This window comes from Amblyomma maculatum, chromosome 4 (assembly GCF_055883805.1).
Source record: "Amblyomma maculatum isolate TAMU_Amacu chromosome 4, ASM5588380v1, whole genome shotgun sequence".
In the NCBI taxonomy this organism is placed as follows: Eukaryota; Metazoa; Arthropoda; class Arachnida; order Ixodida; family Ixodidae; genus Amblyomma; species Amblyomma maculatum.
The window spans coordinates 77,816,761-77,831,483 of NC_139347.1; the positions used below are offsets into that span (position 1 = coordinate 77,816,761).

Genomic DNA, 14,723 nt, shown 5'->3' on the forward strand with positions numbered 1-14,723 from the left:
CGTTCTTTTTTTTTTTGTACTTGTGCCCATTTCCCTTTTCCTGTCGAGTTTTCTTTTTCCTAAAACAACAAACTTTCCCCGGATAGGGCTCAGAGAAACAAAAACAATGAAAACACTCGCGCTGAGTCTGACCTAGATAACGTTTCGGTTGTGGCCTTGGTGGGTGCGACTAACGAAGCTACGAAAAGAGCGGCAGCGTCGTTTTACCAGCATGTCCCATGATGAGTTCGTGAGAAGCGGTCAACCGCGTTGCAACAAGTGGATGTGGACAGTTCGGCCACGCACCTTCCCCTCCTCTGTGCCCTGTTTAAGCGCGCTTCTCCTGCTTAAAGAACACTCCGCCAATTAGAAGGACAAACAGTGAGCCGCCACTTGTCCTTCCCCCTCACTGTCCTTCAGCTTGGCGGAACCGTGTCCCCTTCGCTCCACTTTCCGAGACATCCGCTGCCGACTTTCCATACTCGTTTATGTGCAGCCCTCCCTTTTAGAGTCAGCCGTATTAGCAGGAAGTATAACGACGTGATTCGTTAGCCCTCGCGCAGCGGGCCCCTCCTCATCCACTCTGTCAACACAGACAAATATTCGCACTGCAAACAACCATTAGCCAAATAGGCGACAGGACGTAATTAGGCGCCTCCTAGCGGCAGGCTGGGGCCCGTCTTCTCTCAGCGAACTTCGGCGACAACGGAAGAGCTTTGCCAGAGTTGCTTCGCGTAAGGCTGGAGGGCGCCCGAGGACCAGGGCGGGATTTACGAGCACAGGTAACTAATTCAAATAACCCAACTGGGATTAGTATTGCCGGTGGCTCGTCCAGATTCAGTCCGAGATAATAAAGGAACAGTGTGCATGCACGTCCCCCTCACCGATGGCTTCACTCCCCAGAAAATCGCACGCTCCAGTAGGGCGGAATGTAGCTTGTGTTGCCTACGTTTTCATTTGGACAGAATTCGTTTTTTGTTTTGTTACTCTTTATAAGCAGTCAGGAATAGTCATTTGCCCCTAGTGGAAGGCTATGTGCTACGGTATTCTTAAATGTGATTCCTTCGCGCCGCACTATGAGCCGAAGTACGTCGCAAAGCAAAATAACGTTTTACATTCTTCGAATCACCTTTCCCTCCCATTGATTTTTTGTTGTAGAAACGTGGTTACTTCTTGGTGTTAGCACGCAAAAATGACATCCCGAAGATACCAGTTATTTCCGTAGTACATGGCAAAAATTCTTAACGTAATTCGAGAATCATTCATGAATATTTAAAACGATACGTGTCATGCGCCCAAATGTGCTCGCTGAAAAGTGCATCGTGAAACTTTGCATAATGCTGACTTTACGGTTTCCCAGGGAAGCGTACGAATGGCTTAGTAAGCGGTGAAATAAATACCCGAGTAAGTCAAACAAGGCAGCAGCACGATCAGTGCATTTTCAATCAGTGGATCCACGCGTTAACGCACCATCACATACTTGTCACAGCGCAAGCGAAAGTAGCCATCTCGGTAGCCATCTGCGCATCAATCTACGCGGTTGATGTTTTGTGAGCGATGCGTGCGTTTAGCAGTGTGGATTACAGCTATGGCGACATTTAATTTCGCAGTTCACCGTCTAGCCCAATTATCGGAAAGGTTGAGAGCTTTAACACTGATAGTGAACGGGTTGTTAAATTGGATTATTGAAGATACGCCATAATTAGAGATTCTGTCTTCCTCGCATGATGCTGATAGGGCGGATCTGGTACGTATGATATATGGGAGTGTGAAGAAATGAAAATATAAATTAAGACACAAAAAAAAAGTATTTTGAGAGATTATATTATTGAAATCATGCCCTGAGACTAAGTTAGGTGTGATCAGACTCGCCCAACACGCCGCCCATATCGAAGGACTCCAGGCCACCGTCTAGGCGCATAGATTAAAGCCTATCCTGTATCTGTTGAATATTAAAGTTTTGCTACCACCACCAGAGTTTACAAAACATACCTATAATATGCGCTTGACGAACTTTTTGTAAACGACACTAGACTGTCACTGAAGGGCTAGTGAATGCGCTAAATTAGCGATTCGTCTTTGTTATGGCATTCAGTGAGCTACTACTGAAGACGCAGAGGAAAATGATGAAGCGTCATTTACCTTACCTAAATCAGTATTTCGTTCCTTTCGGTCTTGTTTTCTCCAGAAATCGGTTCACAGCTTCTGTGGGAGATGGTTCTTCTTCTTCCTCCCGCCCTGGCTCACGCGCGCATTCGTACGGGACTAATCTCAAATCGGCAGCAGCTGCGTCTTATAGCTCACATGCAACGTCCAGTGTAAGGAAGCACTGTGTACATGCGCCAGACTAAATAGTCCATTTAGGACCACCCTCATTCTTTCTCAAATCTGAATGTAAATTTTTTTTATAGTAAATAGAGCGTGCTTCATTTTCTTTAATATAGTGAATAATAATTCAACTAATTCTTTCACTCCACATTCGGTTCAGCAGCATTGAACCCTTCGCATTCATGTATTATGGCTGTAGAAAGAAGGAAAAGAAAATGCACGGGCCTGCTACTGGCTCTGTAGCTTAGCCACCTCCACTGCCTCGTGCGGACAGAAGAGGGAAAGTAGAGAAGAATGAAAAAGAAGAGAGAGAGAACGCTCGCCGCAACAACCGTCGTCTACCACCTAAGAGGTGGCGGGTGCAATGACGGCCTACAACAGATAAAAATTCGGGGCCAGGCTATCTCCCGCAGCAAACGGCGTTGATCTACTTGTCCCAGCACCGTAGGGCCGGAAACAGCCACCCTTCACTACCTCCTCTCATTTATATGTGCGCTTGTAGCTTACGCTCTCGCATCATAACCTTAAAGGATGAGCTTAAGTGTTTCCAATAATGTAGCACCTTACACTGACAGGGCATCATATGGGAATGTTATAGCAGGCAAAAGAAGCTTCCGCCGTTGCTATCGCAATTCAACTGGAGTTAATTAGAGTTAAATCACAAATAATTTTATTCTCTATAACTGACACCCTCCAAATGGGTGCATTCAGTTAATACACCCTTTTAATCTGTGCTGTGCTGCTTGGTGCACCAATTAAATTAGTGTATCAGTATCTCATGCCCCCTTTTCGATGGATGTGAGCTATAGACATGGAAAATATCCGATTTCGTTTACAGTGTGCGTGTCAATCGTAGAATGTGACACCCACTACGTTAGACGTGGTTATTATTCAAACAACTAAGCAGAACGAACAGCGATAGAACAGGGTCCGTATTACAAGATTGCGGCATTATCGAAAGTGTCGCTATCTCCCTGACCTCGAGAATGTGATTGGTGGAGGCGCCAGAACCGGATGTTGCCACTATAGAACCGGAAGTAGTGGCACAAAATTCTTCCGGCGTTTCAACCAATCAGATGAGTCGAGGTCAGGGAGTTTACCACACTTTCGATAACGACGCAAACTCCGAGTACGGGCCCAGGGCTGAAATTGCTTTCAAGGGATATCTTGTAGTGTTAGAAGGTGTTTGCAGGCGTCTGTCATGCCATCGGGCCCAAGTGTTGTAGATGATTTGATCTTGGAGCACATCACAAAGATCTGATCATATGGCTGGAACCCTACTTTGAGCACTGTAGCTCAATATTTTTGTGTCTTTGAAACCCGGCTAATCTGTATGCACATTTGAGACAATCACAACTTAAAGACGACGAGCCTTGACGCAGTTCTGGGCAAATTTCCTTACCCTGAAAGGTGCAGTGCTGGAGGTCATGTGATCCACCTGGCGGGAAATGACAAAGATGAAAGGATGGGCAAAAACACAATTCTCATTTCCGAGTGTCGTTGCTTTTGTAGAGCAGTCGACTACTGCTTCTGCTTTTAAACATTTATGACAACTGTTGGAATGTCCTAGGTCTCTTTTTCCTGTTTGCACCACGAAACATACTGGTCATTTATTTATCTTTTGGGTTGCACCACCTGTGAAGTCACATTTAGTGACGGACTAAAGAAAAATATTGCTCTTTAGGTCCGCGAAAAACTTCCTCCTCTAGCATCCCCCCTCCCCCCCCCCCAAAAAAAAAAAAATAAAAAATACGCACACTAAACATTAACTAGCGTCAAACAAATAATTTAAAGTACTGCTACCCTCCTCTTCCTCAGGAGATGGGTCTTACCTTTTAAGGCTGAATTGTGAGGTGTTTTAGAGCCAAAATGGTCTTTTCAATTTCTTGCAGATGAGCCGGGTCGTCAGCGCACTTTAGCAGTGTATAGTTCGGAATTAAGCGTAAATTAAATATATAAAACTATGGGCGAATTTGTATGTACGCTTGATACAATTACAGGCACAATTTTTTGGTGGTCTCGCGCGCGTCATGTCTGGTATTGATACGCGCCAACTTAGTGAACAACGCATCCTCTTCAGCTAACGTATCTTTGTCGTCTCTGTTCATCACTCACATGGGTGAGCGCCATAGGCACCATGGCTTGAGGAGTCTGTCCTCGTGAGAGTACCTTGTCGCAGGCGTAAGTTTCACTTTCAGATATCCGCAGCGAGGTGGTGCGGTCGGCAGTCAAATGTCGCAGCGGGATGAAAGGGTTTGAGACACAACAAAGCGTCGCCTTGAGAAATCGAAAAGACTATCAGGATAGATGGTGTTGGTAGCATTGAAGCCACAGCGGGACAGACCCCATCACAGTCAGGACTTGGCTAGGACTTTTTGTCAACCCGTCGTTATAAAGGTGAAATCCCTACAACAAATCCAGTTCACTCCAGTCCAGTTCAGGGAAAGAAAAGGCCTCAGTTAAAACCATAACCAAGTATTTAAAACACATGACAGCACTGAGTGAGATTCATGGTTTAGATATCGGAATAGCGTTGATGTGGTGATCGGTCACTGTTCATGCGGGACTGAAGACGTTGTAGAGACGTCAGTTGTGGATAGTAACCGTCTAACAAATTTACCGGTTCAAAATGTTGACCCTACAAGAACATACAGTGAGCGTCAGCTTCAGCTTGTTTTTAATCTAATATTCATTATCGCTTTCAAGACCAAAATAGGTTTGGTCGGTTTAAGGGGTCCAACGTTCCAAAACAATTCAATCTATGAGAGACGCCGTAGCGGAGAGCTTCGGAGTTTTCGATCACCTTGGGTTCTTTAGCACACACTGCCTTCGCACAGCACACATGCGTCTTGCTTTTCATTTCCATCAAAAAGCTGCCGCTGCAGCCGAGGTTTGATCCCGCACTCTTTGGTACAGCCATCATCATCATCAGCCCGACTATACCCCCTGCAGGGCGAAGGCCTCTCCCATATTTCTCCACTTAACCCGGTTCAGCTCCAAATTGCCTGATTCCTCACGGTGGGATCTACCTTAAAGTAATCATCCACCCCTTCCTGAACCTTTGCTCCGCGAACACAAAAAACGTCTTTAGTGACAGTTTCTAATAGTTTATTTGTTTCAAGACCAGCGCAAAAACAAAATTACCATTAGCAAAGACTCACAGGCTCCAAGACAAATTCGCAGGCTTGAAAAAGGTTTGCCCTAAAAAAAGGTCGCTCGTAAATTACTGTGATGCGCGCGCCAAATAAGGCTGCATAATGAAGATCGGCTCCATTCCGTCTTCATTAAGAGTGGCTTGGGGCGCGAACCAGCGCGATCGATTTTTGGCTTAGAAACCGTCGACAGCGCTTATCGCCTAGTGAGAAGGGTCTGCCCGCAGGTAACTCTCCTGCGTCGTTGCGATAGGAAACGCGAAAGAGTTCTGCAGGTCCGGCGGTGTCCATTTAGAGACTTGGCCACTTGGATGACGTAAGCTCTACATGTGAGCGCGCATTAATGTACAAATAGGAGAAGACCCAGACCAAGAAAACAGTTCAGCGGGCAGTAAGAAACTCAGGTCAGTCTTTAATGCGATGGATAATGTATTTATTTGCTTCTTCAAGTAAATGCACTACCAAGAAAATAATTTTGAGTGAGAACTGTTTGGTTCATCATCAGTCAACACTCTCTAGTTATCGAGGCATCAAAATTATACCGCGGCTCTTGTTCATTTTGTTTTATTGCCGAATAATATTTCTTCGACCCTCTATTTGTTTCAAGGTGGGGATAATGTATTAAAAAAAATAAAATGCAGCAAAAATGTTGGCTTACAGGATTTAGTGCCTGGATTATAAATGTTTGGGTAGCGTTACACAAACTGGTATTTAATAAGAGCCCAATTAACGTTTCGGGACCACCTCAGTCGCCTCTCGAAGGGGGACTTAGTATCGTCAGCGAGGAGCAGCAGAGAGAGGACTTCGTTTTCTCGTATTTGTTTAATCTTAATTCTGGAAGCAGTTCTGACTCTAACGAACGGGAAATGGTGGGCGCTTGTAAGGTCTCTAGGGGAACCGAGCCCGACAGCGCAGAGACTGATCGGCGTTAGAGCGAACAAAATTGGTGTGCGGGTACGGAAGCCCTTAGCGTCTGTTTCTTGAACCAGATATAATTCGGTGATCAACTTATTGCTTTTATATCTCGTTTGATCGTTGTCATGTACTTGGTACCCACAGCTACTCTGGGGAGAACGTTTGAATAAGGGACATAAAGTTTAGATTTAATAGACTTCATTTGATCTAAAGTGCTTAAAGCTTGCTGTTTGATGGCAGGGATGATGACAAGTTGGAGGTTGAAAGGACTTTATCCGTGATATCTGTAAGGATTCAAGATAAAAAATAATAGTACTGACGCACAGATATAAGTAAAGTTCACGCAGGAATAGGAGGCATGCTCCGAAAATGGCGCTTGGTAAACAGCCGTGGTAAATCGTGTTATTACCCTAATTCTGCTTAATACCTCACTCGAGTTATGCTAATTTAACGGTTTCGTAACACGCACAGAGGCACCGCAAACACGCATTACATAAAAGAACAAGCCAGGGCTGGGATGTGTGCAACGAAATGTGGGCAAGTCACAATTGTGCAATTGGATAAGGTAAGCCGTCAGGCTCATTACCTCACTGCCGTTGTAATACCATCTTCACGTGCATTAGAGAAGGGCTGGTCGCCCAGAGTAATCTAATTCTCCCCGCAATATGTGCCCAGCACATGAACAACTGCGCCGTACGCCAGCATGCATTGTCACAGTGGAATTTCCTAGCTATAGTAGCCAGAGCAGAGAATGCACCTCATTCTCGATAGAGCTAGAAACGTGGCAGAGCTACTCATCTTCCACGCCAACAGCGGTACCTTTTTTTTTTCGTGCGCGTTGTTTTAGCGAAATTCTTCGGCGTGACCTCATATGTAACGCGAGCCGCCAGTACTTATTGTTCATCATCATCAGCCTATCTACGTCCGCTGAATGGCACACCCCTTGACCATATCCCTCCATTAAAGTTTTCCTTTAGCTGTCGCGGCCGAGTTTTACACACGTTTGTGATCTAATCTGCCCAAATGACTCTCTGACGTCCCCCATGTGAATCCCTAATCTTAAATCTATCCGTTTACCATGATGTTATCTTGCCTTCGCATTACAGCGCCTATCAATGCAGATGGCCTCTTGATTTAAAATGCGATATCGACTCACGTTTGTTCCCTCATCCGCTGTTATCTCCTCTTCTATCTTAACGATACACATATCATGTCCACTTGTTACAGCTTTTGTTATATCATTGCAATTCATGGTAAGGTTCGAAAGTCGAAAGAAGTCGAAAGCAGTGAATGGTACGGTATTGCTTAAGTCCTGAACCCTCCACGCCGGTTAAGGGTGGCCTCGCACTTAAGCTTTTCGATTTCTTTTCTACCTTCAAGTTAGCCCTGTCAGCAGACAGCACATTAATTTTTTCAAATTTTACCGATATCTAAATGTGGCAGCTACGGCCATGAATTGATAGGTTTTACTTCGTGCTCAGTAGGAGAACTTAGTCAAAATAATAGAGTTGTCTGAGGCTAACTGCTCTTACTGGTAAAAGTAACATCAAGCAAGGATGGCAGACAAATTTTGTAAGAGCGCTGCCGGCCTCGCTACGATCTACCTTTCACGCCTTATGACGGGCTGACCAATTCGTTCGTAAATGACTGGACTCTGGTGACTACGTTTCCTCAATTTGCTCCATCTCTCTTCTGGCTACGCGCATACTGAAAAATACTGTAAACGTACGTACCATGCCAAGTCGTCTAATTTCTGTCCCGCATCTTTTTTAAATTTTTTGATCACTTCTGAAAGCGCCTTCATATTACTTTTACCATGGCTGTTTTGGGAAACAAGTGCGCTTGCCACTCATTGTCCGCAGGTGTTTTAATAGTTGCTTGCTTTACATAGAGAACGCAGAAGAGAATAGGGGACGAGGAAGGCAGATATATGAAACTTGTAAAAACATATCAGTATGTAATGGGATGATCTTGTGGAGAAGCCGGCGAAAACAAATAGCGAAGGGTGGACTTAAGATGGCTTTTATGTGTTCCTCATGTAGCGTAGGTTAGCGGAAAGAAAACCGCTAAGCATGCCACGCGATTGCTTACATTTCATCGTTTAGTTGAGAAGCCCTTTTTTACCCGCCACGCATATGTAGATCTTATAGGGACCATGGCCACAAAAGTTATCTGCGCTCAAAGCCTACAAGGCACTTCTTCGCTTTTTAAGAGACTAGCCTGATTGACAGACTGTGACTTTCTCACCTCTTATTCTCTTCTACCCTCCCCCTTTAATCCCCCATTTCCTTTCTCAAGTGCAGGGTAGCCAACCGGAATTCATTCTTTCTGGTTAGCATCCCTGATTTCCGCCCTCCTTTTCTCCTCCTCCTCCTCCTATAGATGGTCGACAGCATTTGTTGAAGTGGTTGAAGTGTTTACGCAGAGTATTCCCTTATTTTAACTCCTTTATGTTAATTTATTCATCGAGCCGAATTAGGCGTCGAAAGTTTTCGTCCACAATCCCGTTCAACATGCTCTAGATGAATATCTGCTGGCTCTATTCACTTCCCAGAGACTCACAGTTTCTCGTGACCACATACTTCGGCCGTTGAAATTCGGTTAAAATTACAGCAGTCGGGGGCGCGAAGAACCGGACTCGGTGTAAATAATGAATGTTTGTCCGCTCTACTTTCCCTCTATTTCCTCCCTTCCGGCAGGCGGTAACGTATTGCTTCCGCGTTAAGCCTGCTTTACAAATACGACCGGAATTCGCAAAGTAGCTGCCCAGACACCGAAAATGCGGGTGTCAGAGATAAAGGGACATGAGAGGTGGCGGAGAGAAACACGCCGCGGTCCTCTACCAGCTAGCTGAACGGAGCCGTCGCTTACGAAGAATTAATGAGACTTAGAAGAGGACAGCACGACGGGGTCCAGGTCTCTAGTCCCCCAATTAGGTTCACTACCGTTCTTGAGAGCATCGAGAACGTGCTTAGTTTGTCTGGTTAAAAACATGGATCATTGTGAAAGTTGAGAATTGCATCGATAAATCATATATTGCGACTGGTGACCATGCATGCACTGACCAGTAGGGTTAGCCAGTTAACGTTCAGACCATATGGAGTCGATGTGGAGCTTGCGAGCCTTCATAAATATGGCGTTCGATAACGCGGCGCTAGTCGCAGCCATTTGCAGGGTGCACGCTTTTCATAAAACATTGCGTATAGACGCCAGCGGGAGGACAGGAGAACCGACGCGCAACGCAGATGTCAGGAAGGAACGATAACTCGGATGCTCGCCGAAAACGTCCTGGGCCAGCGTGCACGTTGTCCGCGAAGCGAGCCACAGACCCTTGCACATTGTGTTCCGCAAACTGAATCTTTGAATGGTCCATAAATAGAGAAGTCGTATGAAAAGGTTGCGGCTGCGTCACGAAAAGCGCAATGCAGAAAATCACAGAACCGTAGGTTAGCCACACTTTATACGCTTTCTTTTGTTTTTGTGGTCAATTTCTTGACGACTTTATTTCTTGTTCAATCAAGAAGAGGCCGCGTAAAAAGTAGACGAGATTACAATCCAAAACACTTCTGGACAGAGCTCCCACTCTTGGGGTGCTTGGGGTGCTTTGGGGGAGGGGGTGGGGAGGGTGAGAAAGGTTGGCACGGCACGTGTTCACGTCCAGCTATAAAGAAAAAAATATATATGTACGCCGCAGAGTCGACCAAGCACCCACGTCCTCGCTTTCTTTTCTTGCGTTTTTTTCCAGCTGATAGTTCGCAGAAAGTCGTCTATCTCTTGCTTTGAGCACCATTTTATGCACCCAGAATCACCTCTGTGTCATAGAAGAATGGAGGGTATTCCTCTTCAGGAGGAGGTAAAGATGCTTCTTGAGGCTGTAACAAGAACAGAAAAAGACGTTCAGCCTTCCTCCCACGCAGAAAGAAAAACGGTAAGAATGCATAGCAGTGAACAAGACTGACAGAAAACCAAAAATTCCCATCAGCTGTTTTAGCGAGTACATGTGCATAACTGACGGTGCGAATATATTTCCCACATTTTGCGGAAACTTCCAAAAAGAAAACGGAGGCAAAAGTGTACGGCATGCAAAAAAAGAAAACAAAAACCCGCTATGAGACCCAGAAAGCGCAGCCACAGCTGCGGCTGACACGAGTATAATTTGCTGTTATTTATTTCATTGCTGCGTATCGCCAGACGTTGCCATTCGTTGCTTCTTTTTCACGGACAAGACTTCCAAGAGTGCGAGCGCGCGTAGCACCTTATGCTTGAATATATTACGGCTCTGCCGTCCAGTATGTTCGCCATTTCAGCACGGTTGAAGGCGTTTAGTTCGAGGAAGCGAGCGCACATCTGGTTAGCCATGGCCTCCGCGTACTGATCAAGCTGACCAGAAATGACGTCACATAAAGTTGGTACGCGTCGGCGTCAAGAAAGTAAACGGTCAGATTATCAGAAAACATTGACGCTATTCCCGAAAGAGATATTTCTACGCATCATTTATAAACCTTACCGGTGTGTTGGAGGGTATAAACATCGAGTCAATGGTACCTAACTAAAATGCCCGCAAACTTCTTTTATTCTTTTTACCAAAGGTAGGTGACAGGTGAGGGCTCTTGGGCGAGACAGATACTTCGCCTTTCCTAAAAGAAAAACACTAAATGAAAGAAAAAAAAAAAGAAAATTTCTTATGATGCCGCCAGCTAACGTATAAAGTTTTCATTTGCGTTTGTTTTGCGGTTAGTTTTCGTGTAAGAGAACTAATGTGCTGACAGAGCTTTTGCCTGCTTCTTCCTAGTTTGCATATGTACAGTGAACCGCAATCAGAGAAATAAATAAATGTTGCGTTGGCGGAAGAAGCTGCAGCCCACACCCAGTGCTTCACGAGCTGCCAAATTACAAATGTAACCAATTCACGATTGTTTCAGACCGGATGTGTTTTTTAAATTTTATAATGAAGCATAATGTTGTTTTATTGGCGCTTGCACTATATTTCAACCTTCGCGCTGAAACTTAGATGTGTTTCAAGAAAAACAGAAGCATTCTGGTTAACGTAATCATATTCTGCACTCTTTGCATGAACAATGATTTGGTTGCACCTGCTAATACGACAATAATATCTTAAACCGTATAGCATTTATTAAGGAAGCAACTGCGGGCGTAATTGTGTTGAGGTACGGGTTAGTTGGTTCCTCTCCAGAGTAATAAAACAGAGCTGAGGACATGAACAATAAAATTAGGGCAGCTGCAATGTCGGTCTTCTTTTGTCCCTGTCGCTGCCCTTAGGATTGTTTTATTACACCGAATGCCTTGTACTATGCAGGCTTACATCGAGTAGGCAAATAAAACAAGAGAACAGTACGTGGAGCACATTTTACCTCTCTGCTAACACGATCGTAATAGAGGGAACATATGGATTTTTGGACACATGTCCACAGGTCCATCAGCCCTCAAGAAGAGATATTGCTTGTTACCTATGCAGTACGGTAGTGTTATGTGAATTTCTTGTATGGATCTGTTTATGTACTTAGCACCAGGGCGTTCTCCGTGAAAATGTTAGTGGAAGGCAGGCAGCAAATTTTGGGAACTGCGAACTGGAGCCCTAGACGTATAGATGTGTATTTTTTGTTTAGAGCCGATCTACCTGTTCTACAGTTATATTGCTTCAGCCTGTCATTTTCTATACAAGCGCATTGAACATGCATGCTCTACTTCTAACTTGGTCTTGTTGTTCGTGAACATGTGCTTGTTATTTTGCATGTGTGTGTAACACACTCAGCACGACATAATCTGAAACACCTGCCTACACAGATACAAAGCCACGCTTTAATGAAGCCGTGTGAATGTGCCTGTGTGTACTATTAATAGCGTGTTTGACTCGAGATTTAAGGGTCCCAGATTGATCCATTTCTGTATCACGCTTCCGTGCCAAGGAAACTACCGTATTTAGTAGCATCGACCAACTCGACCGTGTCATGTGGCTTGCTGGAATCACGCAACCCATCGGTGACCAACCCGTGCAATGCCATGTGACTTGCCAGAGCCATACCCGTGATTTTTTCACTCACAACGCTGACGGCGACTCCAGATTTTGTGGGCCTTATATCGGAACGAGAATAGGGACGCGTTAAGCAAGAGTCAATACAAAGTAATGTCAAGTCAATAGAAAGTAGTGTCAAGTTAATAGAAAGAAAGTAGTTTGGTTGGTTTGGTTTGTGGGGTTTAAAGTCCTAAAGTGACTCAGGCTATGAGAGACGCCGTAGTGGAGGACTCTAGAAATTTCAACCACCTGGGGTTCTTTAACGTGCACTGACATCGCACAGCACATGGGCGCCTTGCTTTTCGCCTCCATCTAAAAGCGGCCGCCGAGGCCGAGATTCGATCCCACGTCCTTGGGAACAGAAGTCGAGCGCCATAACCATTGCGCCAGCCTGGCGGGGCAGAGAGAAAGTAGTGTCAAGTCAGTAGAAAGTAGGAGTCAATAGAAAGTAGTGTCAAGTCAGTAGAAAGTAGGAGTCAATAGAAAGTAGTGTCAAGTCAGTAGAAAGTAGGAGTTAATAGAAAGCAGTATGAGACTTACTCATAGCGAGGCGGCCTCTCGGTCGAAGTCCAACAGGAAAGGAAGCACGATGCCGTCGGAGGTAGAGGGAACAGAGGGGGCAGCAGGTGTGGGTGGCGGGTGCTCAGACGGCGGCCACGGCACCCGGATTCCTGGCTATCCGCTGCGGCCCAGCCGTGGCGCGGAGCGGGTACTTGCGCACCACTTTCGATCCGGCCTTGGGCGACGCGCTGTGCTCGGCGACGGAGCCGTTGAAGTGCGACATGAACACGGTGGAGGTCTGAGAGTAGCCACCGCGCAGGAAGGAGCGCTCCTTGTTCGGGTTGCGTCGGATAGCCGCCCGCAAGTAGGCATTGCGCACGGCTGTTTGCACCTGCGTAAGTGTAGAATGTTGACATGTGCTTCATTTTCTGCAAGTAGGGTGCTCTTTTTGGCGATTAGGGGGAGAGTGCTAAGGTTCACTATAAGGGCATCTGCACCATAAAAAGCAACCTAGTTGAGCACAAAAAATATACAGCGCTGGAATACGTATCGCTGCACACGCACAACGTATTGGGGTGATACTCCACATTCGCCTTCGTGTCCTGTGCAACATGAATTCTTGAACAAGCCTTCTCCGATATTATTCACTGCGCGTAATTAGATATGCAAAGAACAAACTAAAAGCGTTCATTTTTGATGAATAACAAAAAGCGGATGAGGGTTGTGCCGTCAAAATAGAAAGAAAGCTTTCACATTTTATCTTTTTCAAAGTGCAGCTGAGTGAGAGAGAGCCTGGGCAACAACCCTGGACACCGCTGAGATGAATGAAACCCCGCCCATGCCATCTGACTTACGGATGTCATGGATCCAGTCACTATATATGGCGTCCGAGAGCTGAGGACGAACTGCTGGGCTAATTGATTTCACACGTCTAATGAACCACGACAGGACAGAGTAGACTCTGTCTGTCCTTCTTTTTTTTTTCTTGTAGCTTCTTGGGGCTGATGATCTAAGTTTCATTTATTTCTAGGTCTGCGGGGAGGGTGCGAATCTTTTCTTTATTATTTCCTGGTGTCTACCCTCCAAAAAATACTGACAGAGAAAAACAATCTTTTCTAGATTAAATGACTAGACTTCCAAACTGTTTCGATTCTGTGCCACAGGCACCTCGTTTCTTAAATTATCAGTCTTTAAATGAAGTGATGCTTCTTGCAGGCTAGATGCCGAACCAACATTTGAATGTGCATATTTTCTTATGCAGCACCAGCAGCCATGCAATTTCACGCTCCAGTAGGCTGGCCGCCTGGAAAATTCAGGAATAAACGAGGGAAAGAGTCTTCCAAGTGATAAACAGTTACTCTTCCCTTAGAAGGCGAATTCATCGGTGTAAATTAGTTTAAGAGGCTTAACGAACGTTACGTAAAGGATTAAAGCGCCATGCGCTGCACACGCACCATGAACACCCACCTGGCTTCCATCATCTCGTTTAATTTTGTCGCCTAAATGAGCCCACTATTAATCCATGGCCTCTAATTGTGCCTTATGCCTTTATGAGCTGTTTTCGAGAAGTTACGCAACTCCGGAGCTTTCAACCTGAATGCTGTATAGTTTGCGCCACATGGCAGGTCGCCACTCCGTTAAGCTTCCGTCAGAATTAAAGCTCCGGCCATTGGAGCGCTGGAGCCGGCGGCAAACGCTCGAATGAACGCGCCTAACTGACGTCGACAGAAAGTTCAATCTCCGGTACGCGTTCGGCGGAAGCGGCGGCGTGCGCCCAACCAAATCGGTTGTTGTGCAACAGAAACTCCGGCACT

At 45.6% G+C, this 14,723-nt stretch overlaps 1 protein-coding gene across 1 annotated transcript in view; it reads right to left on the reverse strand.

Moving 5' to 3' along the window:
* Positions 1 to 12,954: 12,954 nt before the first annotated feature.
* Positions 12,955 to 14,723, reverse strand: part of LOC146191485 (corticotropin-releasing factor receptor 1-like) — a 201,534-nt gene continuing 199,765 nt past the window's right edge. The window contains exon 11 of the mRNA XM_084599958.1: positions 12,955 to 13,300. Coding sequence (XP_084456084.1) covers positions 13,052 to 13,300 — 249 coding nt within the window. The 3' untranslated portion in view covers positions 12,955 to 13,051. The remainder of the gene's footprint in view (positions 13,301 to 14,723) is intronic.